At 46.9% G+C, this 17,670-nt stretch overlaps 1 protein-coding gene across 1 annotated transcript; it reads left to right on the plus strand.

The window, feature by feature from the left end:
* The first annotated feature begins 2,818 nt into the window (after positions 1-2,818).
* Positions 2,819-14,805, plus strand: RDH12 (retinol dehydrogenase 12). The gene is made up of 7 exons (XM_047795578.1): positions 2,819-3,072; positions 4,481-4,599; positions 5,615-5,770; positions 6,427-6,531; positions 7,618-7,827; positions 9,963-10,152; positions 14,232-14,805. The coding sequence occupies exons 1-7, from the start codon at positions 3,005-3,007 to the stop codon at positions 14,332-14,334; spliced, it is 951 nt and encodes a 316-aa protein (XP_047651534.1). The 5' UTR covers positions 2,819-3,004; the 3' UTR covers positions 14,335-14,805.
* Positions 14,806-17,670: the final 2,865 nt, after the last annotated feature.

The raw sequence follows: 17,670 nt of genomic DNA on the forward strand, positions 1-17,670 counted from the left end.
GAAAGAAAAAAAAAGAAACATGTACTCTGATGTTCATTGCGGCACTATATGCAATAGCCAAGACATGGAAGCAACTAAATGTCCATTGATGGAGGAGTGACTAAAGATGTGGTACATATACACAATGGAATATTACTTAGCCATAAAAAGGAATGAAATAATGGCATTTGCAGCAACATAGTTGGACCTAGAAATTATCATACCAAGTGAAATTAGTCAGACAGTGAGACACCAACGTCATATACTATCAATTATATGTGGACTCTTAAAAAAGGACACAATGAACTTCTTTGCAGAACAGATACTGACTCACAGGCTTTGAAAAACTTATGGTTTCCAAAGGAGAATGATTGGGGGGTGGGGGGGATAGGCGGGGTCGGGGGGATAGGCTGGGGGTTTGGGATGGAAATGCTATAAATTTGGGTTGTGATGATCCTTGTATAACTATAAATGTAATAAAATTAATTGAGTTAAAAAAAGAGGGATTCCCTCTGGGAATTATCTGACAACCCCTTGTTCTGTTCTTTGGGTTCTTGGGATTCACAAGGGGCAGGAATAGCACCAAGAAGTGCTCAGTGTGTGTTAAAGGGAAGGATGAATAAATGAATGAGGGAGGGAGTACCTGCCTGCCACAGGAGTCTTCTTTCTTCAGGTGTGTCTTCTGGGAGCCTCCTCTAACTTCGAAGGAAGGGGCAGATCTGGGGCATGACTCTTGGGGTCCTATCCAGGAGAGGAATGTTCGAGTGAGCAAAGGCTGTGAACCCCACATATCCTCCTACCACCCCGTCACACACCTCCAGAGGGCTCAGGGAGTTTCTGCTGGGTCTGTTTCTTGTGTTTCCCCTCATCTTTAATAGCATTCAGCTGAAGTATCACCCCCATTCATTACCTCTCCCTATTCTTTTTCTTTTTCTTTTCTTCTTCTTCTTTTTTTTTTTTGCCTTTTCTAGGGCTGCTCCCACGGCATATGGAGGTTCCCAGGCTAGGGATCGAATGGGAGCTGTAGCCACCGGCCTACACCACAGCAACAGCAACGCAGGATGCGAGCCGCTTCTGCAACCTACACCATAGCTCATGGCAACACCGGATGGATCCTTAACCCATTGAGTGAGGCCAGGGATTGAACCCGCAACCTCATGGTTCCTAGTCGGATTTGTTAACCGCTGAGCCACGACGGGAACTCCACCTCTCCCTTTTCTACACCAAACCTTTGAGCAAAGCCAGTGGGAGAACAAGAGAAACAGGAATCAATACAGCTAATCGTTAGAGCCAACTCTTTTTCTACTTTAAAAAATTTTTATGGACATATAGTTGATTTACAAGGCTGTGTTACTTTTTTTAAAGGTTTGTATTTTTTTTTCTTTTTATGGCTTCACCTGGGGCATGTGGAAGTTCCTGGGCTAGAGGTCCAATCAGAGCTGAGGCTGCTAGCCTGTACCGCAGCCACAGCAACATCAGACCCAAGCCACATCTGTGACCTTCATCAAAGCTCGTGGCAATGCCAGGTCCTTTAACCCACTGAGCAAGGTCGCGGATCGAACCTGCATCCTTATGGACTTTAGCTGGGTTCTTAACTTGCTGAGCCACAACAGGAACTCCAATGCTGTGTTAATTTCTGCTGTATAGCAATAGCCAATTCTTTTATTTTTAAATTAAAAAAAAATTTTTTTGGTCGTGGTATGTGAAGATCCTGGGCCAGGAATAGAATCCATGCCACAGCAGCAACCCCAGCCACAGCAGTGACAATCTGGACCCTTTTATCAGCTGAGCCACCAGGGAACCCCAGAGCTTACTCATTATTATTATCATTATTTTCTCATTTTAGGGCCACAGGTACAGCATATGGAAATACCCAGGCTAGGGGTCGAACTGGAGCTGCAGCTGTAAGGCTACGCCACAGCCATAGCAATGCAGGATCTGAGCCACATCTGTTGAGCAACATCACAGCTCATGGCAACACTGGATACTTAACCCACTAGCGAGGCCAGGGATCAAACCCGCATCTTCATGGGTATGAGTCAGGTGCATTACTGCTGAGCCACAATGGGAACTCCCACACAGCCAACTCTTATACCGTGACTACAATGTGCTAGTTTCTGTCTTAAATCTTCTACATATTTATCACTTAAAAAGGTAGGTGTATGTTTTTATTATGCCCATTGTGCAAGTGAGGAAACTGAGTTCACAGAGAGATTTAGTAACTTGTTCAGGGCCACAGATCTGATAAATAAATCAGATTTGAACCAGGAAGCCCATTCTAGAACCCATGCACTGAAACATTATTCCTTGTCTTGGGCATGTATGTGTATTGGTTAACATCATTGAAACAGAACATAAGACACAGTCAAGTGCACAAATCAAGTGCATGACAGTGAATTTTCCCAAAGGGAGTTCACCTCTGTAATAGCACCCACCTCAAAGAAAGAACACTATCAGCCCCCTGGAAGATGCTCTGGAAGATACCAACATCCTCCAGCCCAGGCTCTACCCCTTCCCCACCAGGAAAACCACTCTCCTGAATTCTTTGACCATTCTTCTGGGGGTTTCTTCCTTGTCTTTCTATTTTCATCACACTTGTATTTCAAGTATTATGGGGTCTGTTGCTAAAGTTAGATATTCTGTTTTGCAGGAGCGAAGGTGGGGTGTTTGAGAGCAGATATTCCCTAGACAAGAGCAATAATTGAGGAGTTAGGGGACAGTTCTCCATCTCCCCTCCTTCTGTCTTCCAGTGAGGGTGAGGTTCTGCTCTTCTCTCCGTCCTCCTCCCCCAGGACTACATCTCCCAGCAGGCTGTGCTCTGACAGCTCTCAGATTTAAATAGGATTCTGGGCTACGCTGAGAGCCAGGCTGTTGCTGAGCACCCAGGATCGAGAGGAGGCAGAGGAGAGGGAAGCAGAGAGAAGCAGCCAAGAGTTGGAGCCAGACCAGGAGGAGCCCGAGCCTGAGCCAGAGTGGAGTCGAAGTTCCTTTTGCAGAGGCGGCAGCAAGTAAAGCAGTTGAAACGATGCTGGCTGTCTTGGGACTGCTCACCTCCTTCCTTTTTTTCCTGTATGTGACAGCTCCATCCATCAGGTTTGTCTTAATTCAGTAACGCATTCAATAGTTTATAAACTCCTGAACTGGGAGCCACAGAGCCTGTAGGTAGATGACGTTCTTAGCTGCTGAAAGAAGAGAAGGGGATGGAGGCCAAGGGAGAGAAAGTCAGGGCAGAAGCAGCAGGAGGGAAGGAGGTATGAATGCTGTGGTGGAACTTGAGAAGGAAGCACCTGGGGCTGGGAGAGGGGGCGCTGGTTTGAATCCTGGTGCTACTGGAAGGCTGAATGGACTCTATTAAGTGGCTTCATAGGCAACTTAGGTGGGAATTCTTGCACTTTCATTCTATTCCCTTGGGTTCCTCTGAAGAGCTCCCTCATTGACTCCCTGGTCAAGGTGGCCCTGCTGTGTCACCGTGGGTGGTCACTGCCAAGGGGTGCATTGTTAAGTACCAGGCTTCTGGGGAAGGAGACACACTCTCTTCCCTTTCAGGCTACCGTCAAGGAACATTTTGGGATTGCTCTTTTGCTCTGAGATTTCTGGAGACGTCAAAGAAATGTCTGCTCTGAGTAGAGAGTTTTTCAATTGCTGATGATGCAGAAGGTCAAGTGGACATAACAAGGACAGGATATTGCTCTAGATCCAGGCATAGAAGCCTAGGTTGGAATTCCAGTTTTGCCACCATGAGCAAGTGCCTTGGCTTTCTCCACTGTATGATGTGGATAATAACAGAGTAGTTGAGAATGAATTAAAATAAATTCCCTGTGGAAAGTGCCCAGCCTAGTGCTTGGAAGCCAGATGATGCTCAGAAAATGTTAGTTCTGCCTGCTCCTGTCCTATTTTTGGGAACTTGTCAAGTCAACTCTATGTAAAAGGATGCTCTCTGCACAGAGGTCTGACAAGGGAGATTTTCCCTCTGTGTGCTGATGGCTGAAATGAAATCTCTAGAGGATGGCAGACTATTCTGGCTTCTCTGAAACCAGAGAGGCAGCTCAAGAGCCTTATTTGTATATGGGACCCTTGGAGGCACTGTACATAGTTTACCCACTGTTGATGCTTATTAAAGACCTAGGGCTCAGGACCATTGATTCCACATACGGCCACCCCCGCCTCATATTTTTAGTGCAGGTCAGAGAAGGAAGCTGACCTCCAGAAACCTCTGCAAGGAAGAGTGAGACAGCTTTACTATCTAACAGGGAACATGTGCTTTAGTCGTGGCTCAAGAGCACTTATTCTCTTTACCCAAATGATCTTGTGCAGCTTCTGGGCACATGACCTCCCAACCTGCCTTGCTCACTGGGAAGTCGTTGTCCCCTGAAGATTAGCTTCTTTAGGTCTCCTGACGGCAACGGCAAGAAATCCCTCTTTGAGACTGGGTGGATTTTAAGTATCTCAGTCTGGGCTTGGCAAGGATGGTGCATAAAAGTTTTGTTTCCTTTACCTATAGGAAGTTCTTTGCTGGTGGGGTTTGTAGGACAAACATGCAGCTTCCCGGGAAGGTGGTGGTGATCACGGGTGCCAACACGGGCATTGGCAAGGAAACAGCCAGAGAGCTCGCTCGCAGAGGCAAGTCCTTCCCTTGCGTGTGCACAGGGCAGCTCCTTTTTCGCTAGGAGCTTTGCCCAATTCCCTTGTCTTTCCTCCTGGGCTTGGAGGCTCTGACCAGGAACTCAAGGAACCTGGGATTCAAGTCCAGCTGTGACACCCTTACTCTGTGGCCTTAAACAAACCTTCCTTCCCTCCTGCTCCTTCCCTATTTTATGAAGCACAGACAACAATGATGTCTGTGTATAATGTTTCTCAGGTTAGTTATTCTAAAAGGAGATCCTAAGCCGCATTAACAATTGGGTGTAGAAAGTTCCTGTCATACCCGACTAGTATTCATGAGAACGTGGGTTCGATCCCTGATCTCGTTCAGTGAGTTAAGGATCTGGGGTTGCCGTGAGCTGGGGTGTAGGTGGCAGACGTGGCTCCGATCCCATGTTGCTCTGGCTGGGGTGTAGGCCAGAAGCCGTAGCTCCAATTTTTTTTTTGTTTGTCTTTTTTTTGTTGTCTTTTTGTTGTTGTTGTTGTTGCTATTTCTTGGGCCGCTCCCGAGGCATATGGAGGTTCCCAGGCTAGGGGTTGAATTGGAGCTGTAGCCACTGGCCTATGCCAGAGCCACAGCAACGCGGGATCCGAGCCGCGTCTGCAACCTACACCCCAGCTCACGGCAACGCCAGATCGTTAACCCACTGAGCAAGGGCAGGGACTGAACCCGCAACCTCATGGTTCCTAGTCGGATTCATTAACCACTGCGCCACGACGGGAACTCCCGTAGCTCCAATTTGAACTCTAGCCTGGGAACTTCCATATGCCATGGGTGCTGGTCCCAAAAAAGACCAAAAAAAAAAAAAAATCAGGGTGCCAGAACCAGGATTCACAGCCTGGAGAGCAAGAAGAATCCTGAAGTGGCAATACAGCTACCCTCTGCTTTGGGGGGGTGGGGGGAATGCTCCGTCCACCAGCCCCAAGCTCACTTACTAGACACTTCTTCAGCCCAGGGTCTGAACACATTGCCCTCTGTTTGTCTTGGCCCCAGGAGCCCGAGTATACATTGCCTGCCGAGACGTACTGAAGGGGGAGTCTGCTGCCAGTGAAATCCGAGCTGATACAAAGAACTCCCAGGTGCTGGTGCGGAAACTGGACCTCTCTGATACCAAATCCATCCGAGCCTTTGCTGAGGGCTTTCTGACAGGTGAGGCCCGGTGGGTAGCTAGGAAAGCAGGATGCCGGGTGTGGGAATAGTTGCCCCACCCTGGATCATCTCTGATCTTTAGATCAGAACCATCATGGATCCCACCAGACGGGTTCCACCACATGAACCAGCAGGGCAAGGAACTGGCACGGGGTGGCGGGTGAACAGGCTGGGCAGGATCCTTATTATCCTTTTGCCTCAGCAATGGGAATGTTGGAGGTGTCAGCTCCCTGTCTGGGCTCGCACCTTGGCATCAAGGTGTGGCCCTGATGCCCATTCCCCTTTCATCCTGAGAACCAACTTTCTGTGGCCACAGGTACTAGAGGAGGTTATGCTGCTGCCAGAGTTCTTCCGGATCTTGGAAAATAACTAGCTTCTACCAAGGACTATGAAATCTATGAGGGACAGGGTGCATGTCTATCTTGTTTGACCACTGCATGCCCAATGCCCAGCCTGTGTCAGAGACAGTACTGCATGCCCAACTAATGAATGAATGGTGTCCAGGAAGATATCAGCAACTGAAATTTGAAGCCCAATGGCAGTGGTTACTGATATCCCTGAGACAGGTCCAGAGGCAGGGAACAAACTCTCAGGACTGGGACAGGCAGCTACTGGATTCTTGCTAACCATGTGGTCTCCTTGTTTGTGTCCTTTAGAGGAAAAGCAGCTCCATATTCTGATCAACAATGCTGGAGTGATGATGTGTCCATATTCCAAGACAGTGGATGGCTTTGAGACCCACCTGGGAGTCAACCACCTGGGTAAATATCTTGAGTGACTGAAAAGCAAAGCATATGCCATGTTCTCTGTAGGGAGATGACCCTATACCAGCGCTGAGAATCTCCACTGGTCTTCACAGAGATCAAGATTCCAAAAAACTGGAGATACTAGTTTTTCCTTCATTATCCCTCTCCTAACCAGTACAAAAAAAAAGTGAGCTCTGGAGTTCCCATCATGGCGCAGTGGTTAACAAATCCGACTCGGAACCATGAGGTTGCGGGTTTGGTCCCTGGCCTTGCTCAGTGGGTTAAGGATCCGGCGTTGCCGTGAGCTGTGGTGTAGGTCGCAAACATGGCTCAGATCTGGCGTTGCTGTGGCTGTGGCGTAGGCCCGTGGCTATAGCTCCGATTAGACCCCTATCCTGGGAACCTCCATATGCCACGGGAGTGGCCCAAGCAATGGCAAAAAAAAAAAAAAAAAAAAAAAGAGCTCCTTCCTCTCATACCATTAGGAAATGTCTAAACTTGAGAGAATAAGAATGTCATTCTGGAATGGGACCTTGGGAGTGCAAGGCTTGCCAAGCAGGGCCAGAGGTAGGGGGTACAGAAGTCTGTGATTGGCCGGCGGGGGTCATATCTATTATTGAGGGCCAAGGGTTGCTCTTTGGAGGAGGCAGACCTTGAGGACTTGAGGTATGAGAGAGGCCAGGGGTCAGAGTTCAAGGTGATGGCTCTAGTGAGGAGACCATAGAACATGTTCTCAGCTCCTAGGAAAATGTTATTTTCCCTGACTATTCCATCCTTCTTTCTGTACATGCCCACAGTTGTGTGATCATGGCCAGAGGAAAGTGTCAAAAGCCAGCAGTTACTCCTGACTGGGGCAAAGACAGAGGCACAAATAAGTATAGATTAGCTCTCTATTGCCTTACCTAGAATCTAGCTCTGCCCCTTGCTTTGCAGAGCCCACTAACTCAGACTGACTGACCATTAGCATTAAGTTACTCAAGGCATCCAATGTTCACACCCAGAAGATAGTGAGCTAATGCTGCAGTCCTATCATTCGTTCCCACACCCTGAGCCCAGGCTGCCATTCCACTCTTCAATCTCCCTTGCTGGCTCTCCTCACAGGCCACTTCCTTCTCACGCACTTGCTCTTGGAGCAGCTGAAGGCGTCTGCTCCCGCACGGGTGGTGAACCTGTCATCCGTGATCCACCATGCTGGCAAGATTCGCTTCCACGACCTCCAGGGTGAGAAGCACTACAACCGGGGTTTTGCTTATTGCCACAGCAAGCTGGCCAACGTGCTCTTTACTCGGGAACTGGCCAAGAGGCTCCAAGGTGAGTCTGGAGAAAGGGCCAGGGCTAAGACAGCAAAAGCAGGGTCTTCACTCCAGATTAGGGGTTCACAGAAACTCCTGAAGTCAGGAGGTCAGACATGCACATTTCATGGGTGGCTCTGGGCACTAAGGAGAATGAGGTTATGAACCATATGCAAACAGTCCTTGCCCTTGGGAAGCTTAAAATTGAACAGGGGTCAGGAACTTATAAACTTTATACGTTTTGTCACACATTATATCTATTATCTGATCTTTTCACAACTTTTTGCAACAGGCAGAAAGGTGTTACTTTTTTTTTTTTTTTGGCCACTCGGTGGCATATGAAATTCCTGGGCCAGGGATCCAATCTAAGCTGCAGTTGTGACCTATGCCACAGCTGCAGCAATGCCAGATCCTTAACCCGCTGTGCCAGGCTGGGGATTGAACCTGCATCCCCGAACTCCAGAGACACCACTGATTCCACTGCCCCACAGTGGGAATTCCTGTTTTTACTATTTTATGGGTCCAAACAAGTGGCCAGTCCATGATTAAATGGCAAGTGAAGAAGGGAGGACTAGAATGTGGGGTCCCCGCTTTAAAACAGGGTGCTTCCTTCTCTGCGCCATTTGTTGAGGTTTACTTGGGGGAGTTGAGCTACAGAGCTGCTGCCCACTGCCTGGAGTCGGGAAGCTGGGGCTGGATTTCAGACCCCTGGGTCTGAGTTCTTGCTTGACCAGCTACTAGACAAGTGTGTGTTTGAACATGTCCCTTTAACCTACTTTGACCCCAGAGTTTCTGTTTTGGCTCAGCAGAAATGAACCTGACTAGTATCCATGAGGTTGTGTGTTCAATCCCTGGTCCCACTCAGTGGGTTAAAGAATCCAGCATTGCCTCGAGCTGTGGTGTGGGTTGTAGACGCGGCTTGGATCCTGTGTTGCTATGGCTCTGGTGTAGGCCAGCAGCTGTAACTCCAATTCAGCCCCTAGCCTGGGAACTTCTACATGCTTGGAGTGTGACACAGAAGGAAAAAAACAAAAAAACAAAAAACAAAATTTCCCTTAATTTCATCCCCTCTGCTGTGAAAGGAGGTCAGGCCACTCTTAATCCTATGATTCTGTGCTCCCTGGTGTTTCTGTTGAGCTGCTGGCTTTGACATCTGTGAATCTGGAGGACCAGTTGCTACATCAATGAGCCAGAGAAAATGGGGAAAGCGGGATTTACTATCAGAATGCAGACAGCAGAAGAATAGGGTAATTATTAAAATAAACACTAATAATGACAGTAATGATTGAGACTGTGTGTGCCGTGTACTAGTCATGTCTTAACTCATTTAACACAATATTCCTATGAGGTAGGTGCTATTATTTTTCCCCTCCCTTCGAGGGAACAGATAGGCACAGATATATGAAGAAACTCGCCCAAGCAAGATATATTAATTCCTAGCTAAGCCAGGATTCAAATCCAGTCTATGGAAGTCCATGCTCTTTATTCTACATCGGGTTCAGATCTTGGCCCTGCAACCTCCTAGGTGGGACCTTGGGCAATTTACCTAACCTGTTTGTGATGAGAACTCAGTTTCCTCAGCTGTAAATGGGCTCCTTCATATTATCTACCTCATGAACCTCTTTGAGAGTCAAATGAGATAACACGAAAAACAGGTAGCACAGCCCTTGAACATAATAAGTACGAAAAATTGTGGAGGCAGCAGGGGTGTCTTGGGGGCATGCAAACCCTCATCCTTTCCATCAACACCCCCTCAAGCTACACCTCCTAAACCGTGCTTGTCCAGCAAATTCAGTTCACACCAAGGTCCTGGCCTCCTCCATTCCAACCAGAGTGCTACCCTTAAGCCCCTCCAATAGAAATTCCAAAGATACCACTTAAGCCAAAGATTGAAATGACACTGAAACAGAAGGACCTTCAACCAAGCATTCCTTTAGGAGCACATAAAGCGGGAAGGCTATATAGATCTTTCTGGAAGAGATCAATGAATTCCTAGTGAGATTCTACCTGGCTAGCAGAGGTACCTTCTGAATACTGGGACTCTGTTTCCTGAGTCCCTCCTTTCTTCTCACCTGTGCGTTTTGCTGCAGGAGATGAGCTGTCTCCCTGGGCTGGGAATGTGTCTCTGGTCTAACTGTGCCCTCTCTGTCCTAGGCACGGGGGTCACCACGTACGCAGTGCACCCAGGCATCGTCCGGTCTGAGCTGGTCCGGCATTCCTTCCTGCTGTGCCTGCTCTGGCGGCTCTTCTCCCCCTTCCTCAAAACAGCGCGGGAGGGGGCCCAGACCAGCCTGCACTGCGCCCTGGCCGAGGGCCTGGAGCCCCTGAGCGGCAAGTACTTCAGGTGCGGAGGCTCCCGGGCTTGGCATCCCGCCCCCCACCAGTGACCGAGTTTCTGCATGACCGTGGAATCCAGGTTCAGGTTGGGCCGGTAAACCAAAAGCTGTTACTTTTCTAAAGAAACTTACATTTGAAAGGTGGCAAGGAGTTCCCGTTGTGGCGCATTGGAAAGGAATCCAACTAGGAACCATAAGGTTGCCGGTTCGATCCCTGGCCTTGTTCAGTGGGTTAAGGATCCAGCGTTGCCGTGAGCTGTGATGTAGTTTGCAGACACGGTTCGGATCCTGCGTTGCTGTGGCTGTGGTGTAGGCCAACCAAGAATTTGTTTTTTGGCTCTGTTGGAAACCTGTGTGCCACATTTTCCAGGTAAGTTTTGTAGCTTTCTGAGAGCTGTTAAAAAAGACTATCCCTGTAGGTTGGACCATGGAAAGAACACGAGCAGGCCTCTGGAGCATATTTCCCTTCCTAGGAAGTTTTTGGCTGAATTCCTTTATAAATTCTTCTTCTTCTTCTTTTTTTTTTTGGTCTTTTTAGGGCCACAACATATGGAAGGTCCCAGGCTAGGTGTCGAATTGGAGCTACAGCTGCCGGCTTACACCACTGCAACAGCTGTGTCGGTGACCTACACCACAGCAACACTGGATCCTTAACCTACCGAGCGAGGCCAGATATTGAGCCCGAGGCCTCATGGACACTAGTTGGGTTTGTTACCACCGAGCCACGACGGGAACTCCCCCTTCATGAATTCTTTAATAACACATAGCACAAAGCTCCAGGGAAAAGTCATGTCTCCCCAATGTGAACTCTATTTCCTAGTGCTGCCAAGTATCTGTTGGAATATAAAATATAGACATTTTGGTGTTGAGATTTATCACAAACTCGACGGGTAGTCAGAGTTTGGGAATAAAGAAAAGTCTGGGATTAAATCTCCCTCCCATTCCATGACTCAATCCAGCCCAGTCTGCTCTTCTGTCTCACTGGGTTCAAGGTGGTTCATTGGCACATCACTTGTGAACTGAAGCATTGGCAATAACCTCAGTGTCCAACAATAGAAGAGTGGATAAATGATCATAGCCAAAGTTGCTTGAGTTCTTACAAAGGGTTTGGCACACTTCTATGTGTCTGACATGTATTAATTCATGTAATCCCCACACCTCTGAAAGGTATATCATATTACTATCTTCACTTTACAGATGAAGAAAGTGAGGCAGGGAATAATTAACTTGCTCCAGGTCATATAATTTGTAAGTGGTAGACTTGGGATTTAAACCCAGGCAGTCTGGCCCTAGAGCTGTGCTGTTCGGTATAGTGACCACAAGCCATACGTGGTTACTAAGCACTTGTGATAGGGCGAGTCCCAACTGAGACAAGCTATAAATGTGCCATGTACACCAGATTGTAAAGACATAGTATGAAAAAAGAAATGCAAACTATCTCATTCATAATTTCATATTGAGTACATGCTGAAATGATTTGGCTGTATTGATTTAAAGAAAATATGCTACTAAGATTAATTTCGCCCATTTCTTTTTACTTGTAAAAAATACTTAAAAATTTTTACTAGGAAATTTAAAATTACATACGTGGCTCTCATTTGTGGTTCCCATTATATTTCTTTTCTTTTCTTTTTTTCTTTTCTTTCTTTTGCTTTTTAGGGCTGCACTGCAGCATAGGCAAGTTCCTGGGTTGGGGGTCAAATCAGAGCTGCAGCTGCCAATCTATGCTACAGACACAGCAGTGTTGGATTCTAGCTGCATCTGTGACCTACACCACAGCTCACGGCAACACTGGATCCTTAACCCACTGAGTGAGGCCAGATCAAACCCACGTCCTCAGGGATACTAGTCAGGTTCATAATCCACTGAGCCACAACAGAAACTCCTCATATCATATTTCCGTTAGACAGTGCTATCCTGGAGTCTGGGTGTTTAACATTACTGCCTTAAACATGGGATAAAATATTATACAGTCACTAAATAAAAGTATTTTCAAATGATAGTTAATTAATGTTAGTGATATGAGAAAAAACTAAAATATAGAACTATATAATTATTCACTGTAAATGCACAGAAAACAGGCTGAAAGGATACACAACAAAACATCAGTAGTAGTTACTTCCAGGGAGTTTGAGGAAGAGTCGGGGGTTGTGAAGAAGGATTTTAACCTTTTTACTCTAGGTATTTATTATTTAAAAATAAATTTTAGGAGTTCCCTTGTGGCAGAGTGGGTTGGGGATTTAGCATTGTCACTGTTGTGGTGTGTGTTTGATCCCTGGCCTAGGAAGTTCCATATGCTGCATGCGTGGTCAAAAAGAAAACCAAATTTTAAAGATCATGTATTAATTTATTACTTGTATAATTAAAATGTACATCTTTTTTCTTTTTTTTTTTTTTGGTCTTTTTGCCTTTTCTAAGGCTACTCCCATGGCATATGGAGGTTCCCAGGCTAGGGGTCCAATTGGAGCTACAGCTGCCGACCTACGCGGGAGCCACAGCAACTCGGATCCAAGCTGCGTCTGTTACCTACACCACAGCTCATGGCAACGCTGGATCCTTAACCCACTGAGAAAGGCCAGGGATCGAACCCGCAACCCCATGGTTCCTAGTTGGATTTGTTAACCACTGAGCCATGGCGGGAACTCCCCAAAATGTACATCTTTAACAAGATATCCTACCCAAATTAGGTATAGTATGATGCCAATTTTGTATAAAAGAAAGAGAGAGAAATGCTTTATATATACACAAAGGAGAAAAGAGTGTAAGGAAGCAATTAAATAGCAGTCTAGGAGGATAGGAGCCGCATCTATGACCTACACCACAGCTCACAGAAACGGCCAGATCCTTAACCCACTGAGCGAGGCTAGGGATTGAACGAGCATTCTCATGGATACTAGTTGGATTCTTTTCCGCTGGGCCACAACAGGAACTCCAGAAAAAACTTCTGCTTAAAGAAAAACATCATGAGCAGTGTGCTCTGCCCCAGCCCCCCCATCTGGTCCCCCCAAAACAAAACAGGGGTACTGAGGGGTTCACAGAGCACAAATGAGTCTGTGGATAGAATTCAAGGGGTCTGTAAACTTGGAAAGATAATTTAATCTTTAACTCCACTAACCTCCATCTGAAATTTGGCATTTCCTTTGATTATGAATGTAGGCAATAAACCACAGGAGCAGCAGTGATACTGTGACTTTGTCCCCAATAAAACTATAAATAATTTCATCTCACATTGCAGTTGTAGCAGGTACCTCAGAAGGTCACTTTCGCTTGGGAACTTTTCTCACATCACTAACATTTTCCCATTAATTAAATATTATTTGAAAATAGTTTTATTTAGTGACTTTATAATATTTTATTGCATGTTTAAGGCAGTAATGTTAAATGCCCAGACTCCAGGGTGGCACTAATGGAAATAGGATGTAAGGAGTTCCCCTTGTGGCTCAGTGGGTTATGAGCCTGACCAGTATCCATGAGGATGTGGATTTGATTCCTGGGCTTGTTCAGTGGGTTAAGGATCTGGTATTGCTGTGAGCTGTGGTGTAGGTCATAGATGCGGCTCAGATCCTGTGTTGCCATGGCTGTGGTGTAGGCTGGCAGCTGCAGCTCTACTGATGGTGATTAGACCTAGAGCCAGCTCTTGTCACATAATACATTGGTAACACATTACTATACCACACACTTTTTTTTTTTTTTTTTTTTGCTTTTTAGGGTCACGCTCACAGCATATAGATGTTCCCAGGCTAGGGGCTGAATTGGAGCTACAGCTGCCAGTCACAGCCACAGCCACAGCCACACCAGATCCAGAGCTCATGGCAACGCCGGATCCTTAACCCACTGAGCAAGGCCAGGGATCGAACCCGCAATGTCATGGTTCCTAGTCGGATTCACTTCTGCTGCACCATGACGGGAACTCCCCCCCCCCCACATTTGTTTTTAAACCATTTTAAAACTGCATTGCAATACAGTTAGTTTCTTTTCATCCAATTTATTTATACATTTAGAAATACATGCTGAGGCAGAGGCTGTAAACGTTTTCAGCCTGTCCATTTTCACTCCTGAACATTCACCCTCTTTCTCTGCCCTCCAGTGACTGCAAGAGGGCCTGGGTGTCGCCAAGGGCCCGGAATAACAAAACGGCCGAGCGCTTGTGGAACGTCAGCTGCGAGCTCCTGGGAATCCAGTGGGAGTAGAGCTGCTGGAAGAGGCGCGGCTGTATCAGGCCTGGTCCAGGCCATAACGCAGACCGGGGAGATGGCCCACCCTGAAGGACTGACCTGGCTGGCTGCTGTCGCGAACACTGCCCTGCTTCGATTCTCCTGATCCTTGGAAAACCTCCCCACACCTAACCCTCTCACCAGGCTGATTCTCGGCATAAGAGGTTCATACCTGGAGAGCATCTTCCTTGAACACTTGCAGAGTCGGCCACCTTCTCGGGGCAGGAGGACTGGGCAGATGCCAGGCTGGGCACAGGGATGGCAGAGGAACCTGGGAAATTGAGTCAATTTCCTCACCAATACCAGAAACCCCAGCCAGCACCCTCGGGAGGTGTCAATGTTACATATTTTCAGGGACATAGACTCAAACACCTGACCCATCTCTTTCCTCTTTGAAATATCAGTCTGCAGTCTGGACTATGTGGACTTAAAAAATGCACAACCTGAGAGTTAAGTTTTATGGGGGGCAAAATTAGGACATAAGCCCAGGAGACAGCATCTCAGGTAGCCCTGAGAAACCACTCTGGGGTGAGGGGGGAAGCTAGGATATGTGAGTTTTTGCAACAAAGGGAAGATAGTAGAAACAGAAGATTTATAGATAAACATTTACATAAGATTTATACAAAACCAGTTTCTCTGGGAAGATGTAAAAGTCTGGGCTTCTGGGAGTTCCCTTCATGGCTCAGCAGTTAAGGAACGCAACTAGGATCCATGAGGATGTGGGTTCGATCCCTGGCCCTGCTCAGTGGGTTAAGGATCTGGCATTGCCGTGAGCTGTGGTGTAGGTCACAGATGCAGCTTGGATCCCGCCTGGCAACGGCTGTGGTGTAGGCGGGCAGGTGCAGCTCTGATTCAACCCCTAGCCTGGTTCCGCCCTAAAAAGAAAAAAAAAAAAAAAAAAGGCTGGGCTTCCTGGAATCACTCCTTTGATGTACACTGCAGCCCTGGGCCAGTATTCTTTGTTTCTTTCCTGAGTTCCCTAAGGTTCACTGGCTCCTCCTTGGGAGTGACTGCATTCACAGAGGATATCTTTTGTTTTGCCTACTTACCTACAGCCCAGGAGGCAATATTTCAGGCAGCTCTGAAATACCACCTCAAAGAAGAAAGGGGAAATACCAAGATGTAAGTGGTAAAGGGGGAGGGGGAGGTGCCTGCAGCCATGCACACATTTTAGAAAGTTTGCTGCTGGTCTCATGAAAGTTACTACTAATCACGAGGATAGACAGCACCTTGAAGCAGTTTAGTGTTTTTCCAGATATCAGGAGATGTCAGAATTGGGCTTAAAATCTTGTAAAAATATCTATCTGAAGACCTGTCCTTCCAGTTTCCCCAGAGCACAGAGTGTCTCACTCCCAGTCTCCACCCTGAGCTCTGCTCAAGGGCTGCTGTGGGTTGGCAGGTGCCGTGGCTCATGATTTGATCCATGTAGAGGCTGATGGCAAGTGACAAATTTCAGTTCCCAACTAACTTGGGAACATCTTGGCTCAACCTTGGCCAGCTTTGCTTCCTTCCTCTGAGCAGCCCGGAGCCATTGTTGAAGCTGGATCTTCCCATTTTCTTTTGCCAATTCCTTTCTGAAAATTGCAAACATTTCTTTTCCCAGCTTTACTGAGATATAATTGACATAGAACACCATATAAGCTTGAACTTTCCCGTTTTCAATCACATAGATGATTTCTTTTTCTAAAGAGTCCCCTTGGAGTTCCCATTGTGGCACAGTGGTTAACGAATCCGACTAGGAACCATGAGGTTGCGGGTTCGATCCCTGGCCTTGCTCAGTGGGTTAAGGATCTGGCATTGCCGTGAGCTGCGGTGTGGGTTGCCGATGAAGCTCGTATCCCGCGTTGCTGTGGCTGTGGCGTAGGCCGGTGGGTACAGCTCTGATTCGACCCCTAGCCTGGGAACCTCCATATGCCGCAGGAGCGGCCCTAGAAAAGACAAAAAAAAAAAAAAAGAAAAGAAAAAGAGTCCCCTTTACCCCAGTTTTTAGAGAAAATAAAGGCGGGGCATGCATCTTGTTTCCTTCTTTAGTCTCTCATGGGAGCAAGAGAGAAATGAAACCAAGTAGAGTGACTAGTATTTTACCCTGCCCACCTGCCTATCACCTTCTTAGAATATCTGGTGCACAATAAGATGGTTCAGTGGGAGTAGTTCCTCAAGTTTCTTCCAGCTCCTATTTTATGATCAAAGAAGTGATAGGAGTGATTTAAATTATACAAATGCTGAGCTTCACTATAGATTAAGGCCAGAAGGAGTAGAGGACTAATTTAATTTGATACACAGATGCAGAAAAGCCATGCTCTGATAAATGTTCCACAGAAAATCATAGCTCTTCTGTCTTTTGGCCTCCCTCCTCTGCTGTGGCCCTGGGTGACCTGTTCTTGCCCTCAGTGCTGAAGGTCAAGAAGATCCTCAAGAAGAGGCAGGAGTTCCCTTCGTGGCGCAGTGGTTAACGGATCCGATGAGGAACTATAAGGCTGCGGGTTCGATCCCTGGCCTTTCTCACTAGGTTAAGGATCCGGCATTGCCGTGAGCTGTGGTGTAGGTTGCAGATGAAGCTCGGATCCTGTGTTGCTGTGGCTGTGGAGTAGGCTGGTGACTACAGCTCCGATTAGACCCCTAGCCTGGGAACCTCCATATGCCGTGGGAGCGGCCCTAGAAAAAGGCAAAAAGACAAAAAAAAAAAAAAAAGAACCCCTCTAGGAACCTCCATATGCCATGGGAGCGGCCCAAGAAAGGGCAAAAAGACAAAAAAAAAAAAGAAGAAGAAGAAGAGGCAAAGAGACATGCCGAATTTTTTAGCCAATTGACTCAAAAGCATCCACAGGCACATGATGAGAAAAATGCCCTTGACTTCTATAGCAAGTAGACTTAAAAACCTTTTTACAATGGAAATTTTCAAATAGATGAAAGTAAAGCAAATAGGATCATGAATCCCCATGGACTTTCCTGTCATCCAGCTTCAATGCTGCTAACATTTTGTCATTCTTGTTTCACTTGTTTCCCCCATGACATGGGTCAGGTAGGCTATATTAAAGCACCTTCCAGACGCCACACATTCACCCATAAAAACTGTAATATGTGTATCTAAATAACCTTTGAGTTTTACAAAACTGCAGTACTGTTATCACCCCTAACATTAATCATTCCTGGATATCGTCTAATACTTGGAGTTCAGGTTTCCCTGGCTGCCTCACAGATGTTGTTTTACTGTTGGTTTGTTCAAATCAGGGGAGGAGAAATGGTCCTTCTGAAAAAAGAGGAAGCTTTTCTTTCCAGAAGCCCCTGCAAATCTCCTTGTGCCTCACTGGC

Source organism: Phacochoerus africanus, chromosome 9 (genome assembly GCF_016906955.1).
Source record: "Phacochoerus africanus isolate WHEZ1 chromosome 9, ROS_Pafr_v1, whole genome shotgun sequence".
Lineage (NCBI taxonomy): Eukaryota > Metazoa > Chordata > Mammalia > Artiodactyla > Suidae > Phacochoerus > Phacochoerus africanus.

What these genes read in the sequence shown, in the direction of transcription:
- RDH12 (XM_047795578.1), top strand. Translation starts at nt 3,005, where the DNA reads ATGCTGGCTGTCTTGGGACTGCTCACCTCCTTCCTTTTTTTCCTGTAT. An exon ending in TGCTGAGGGCTTTCTGACAG is followed by an intron (nt 5,771 to 6,426) that starts GTGAGGCCCGGT and finishes TGTGTCCTTTAG; the next exon opens with AGGAAAAGCAGCTCCATATT. An exon ending in CTGAGCGGCAAGTACTTCAG is followed by an intron (nt 10,153 to 14,231) that starts GTGCGGAGGCTC and finishes TCTGCCCTCCAG; the next exon opens with TGACTGCAAGAGGGCCTGGG.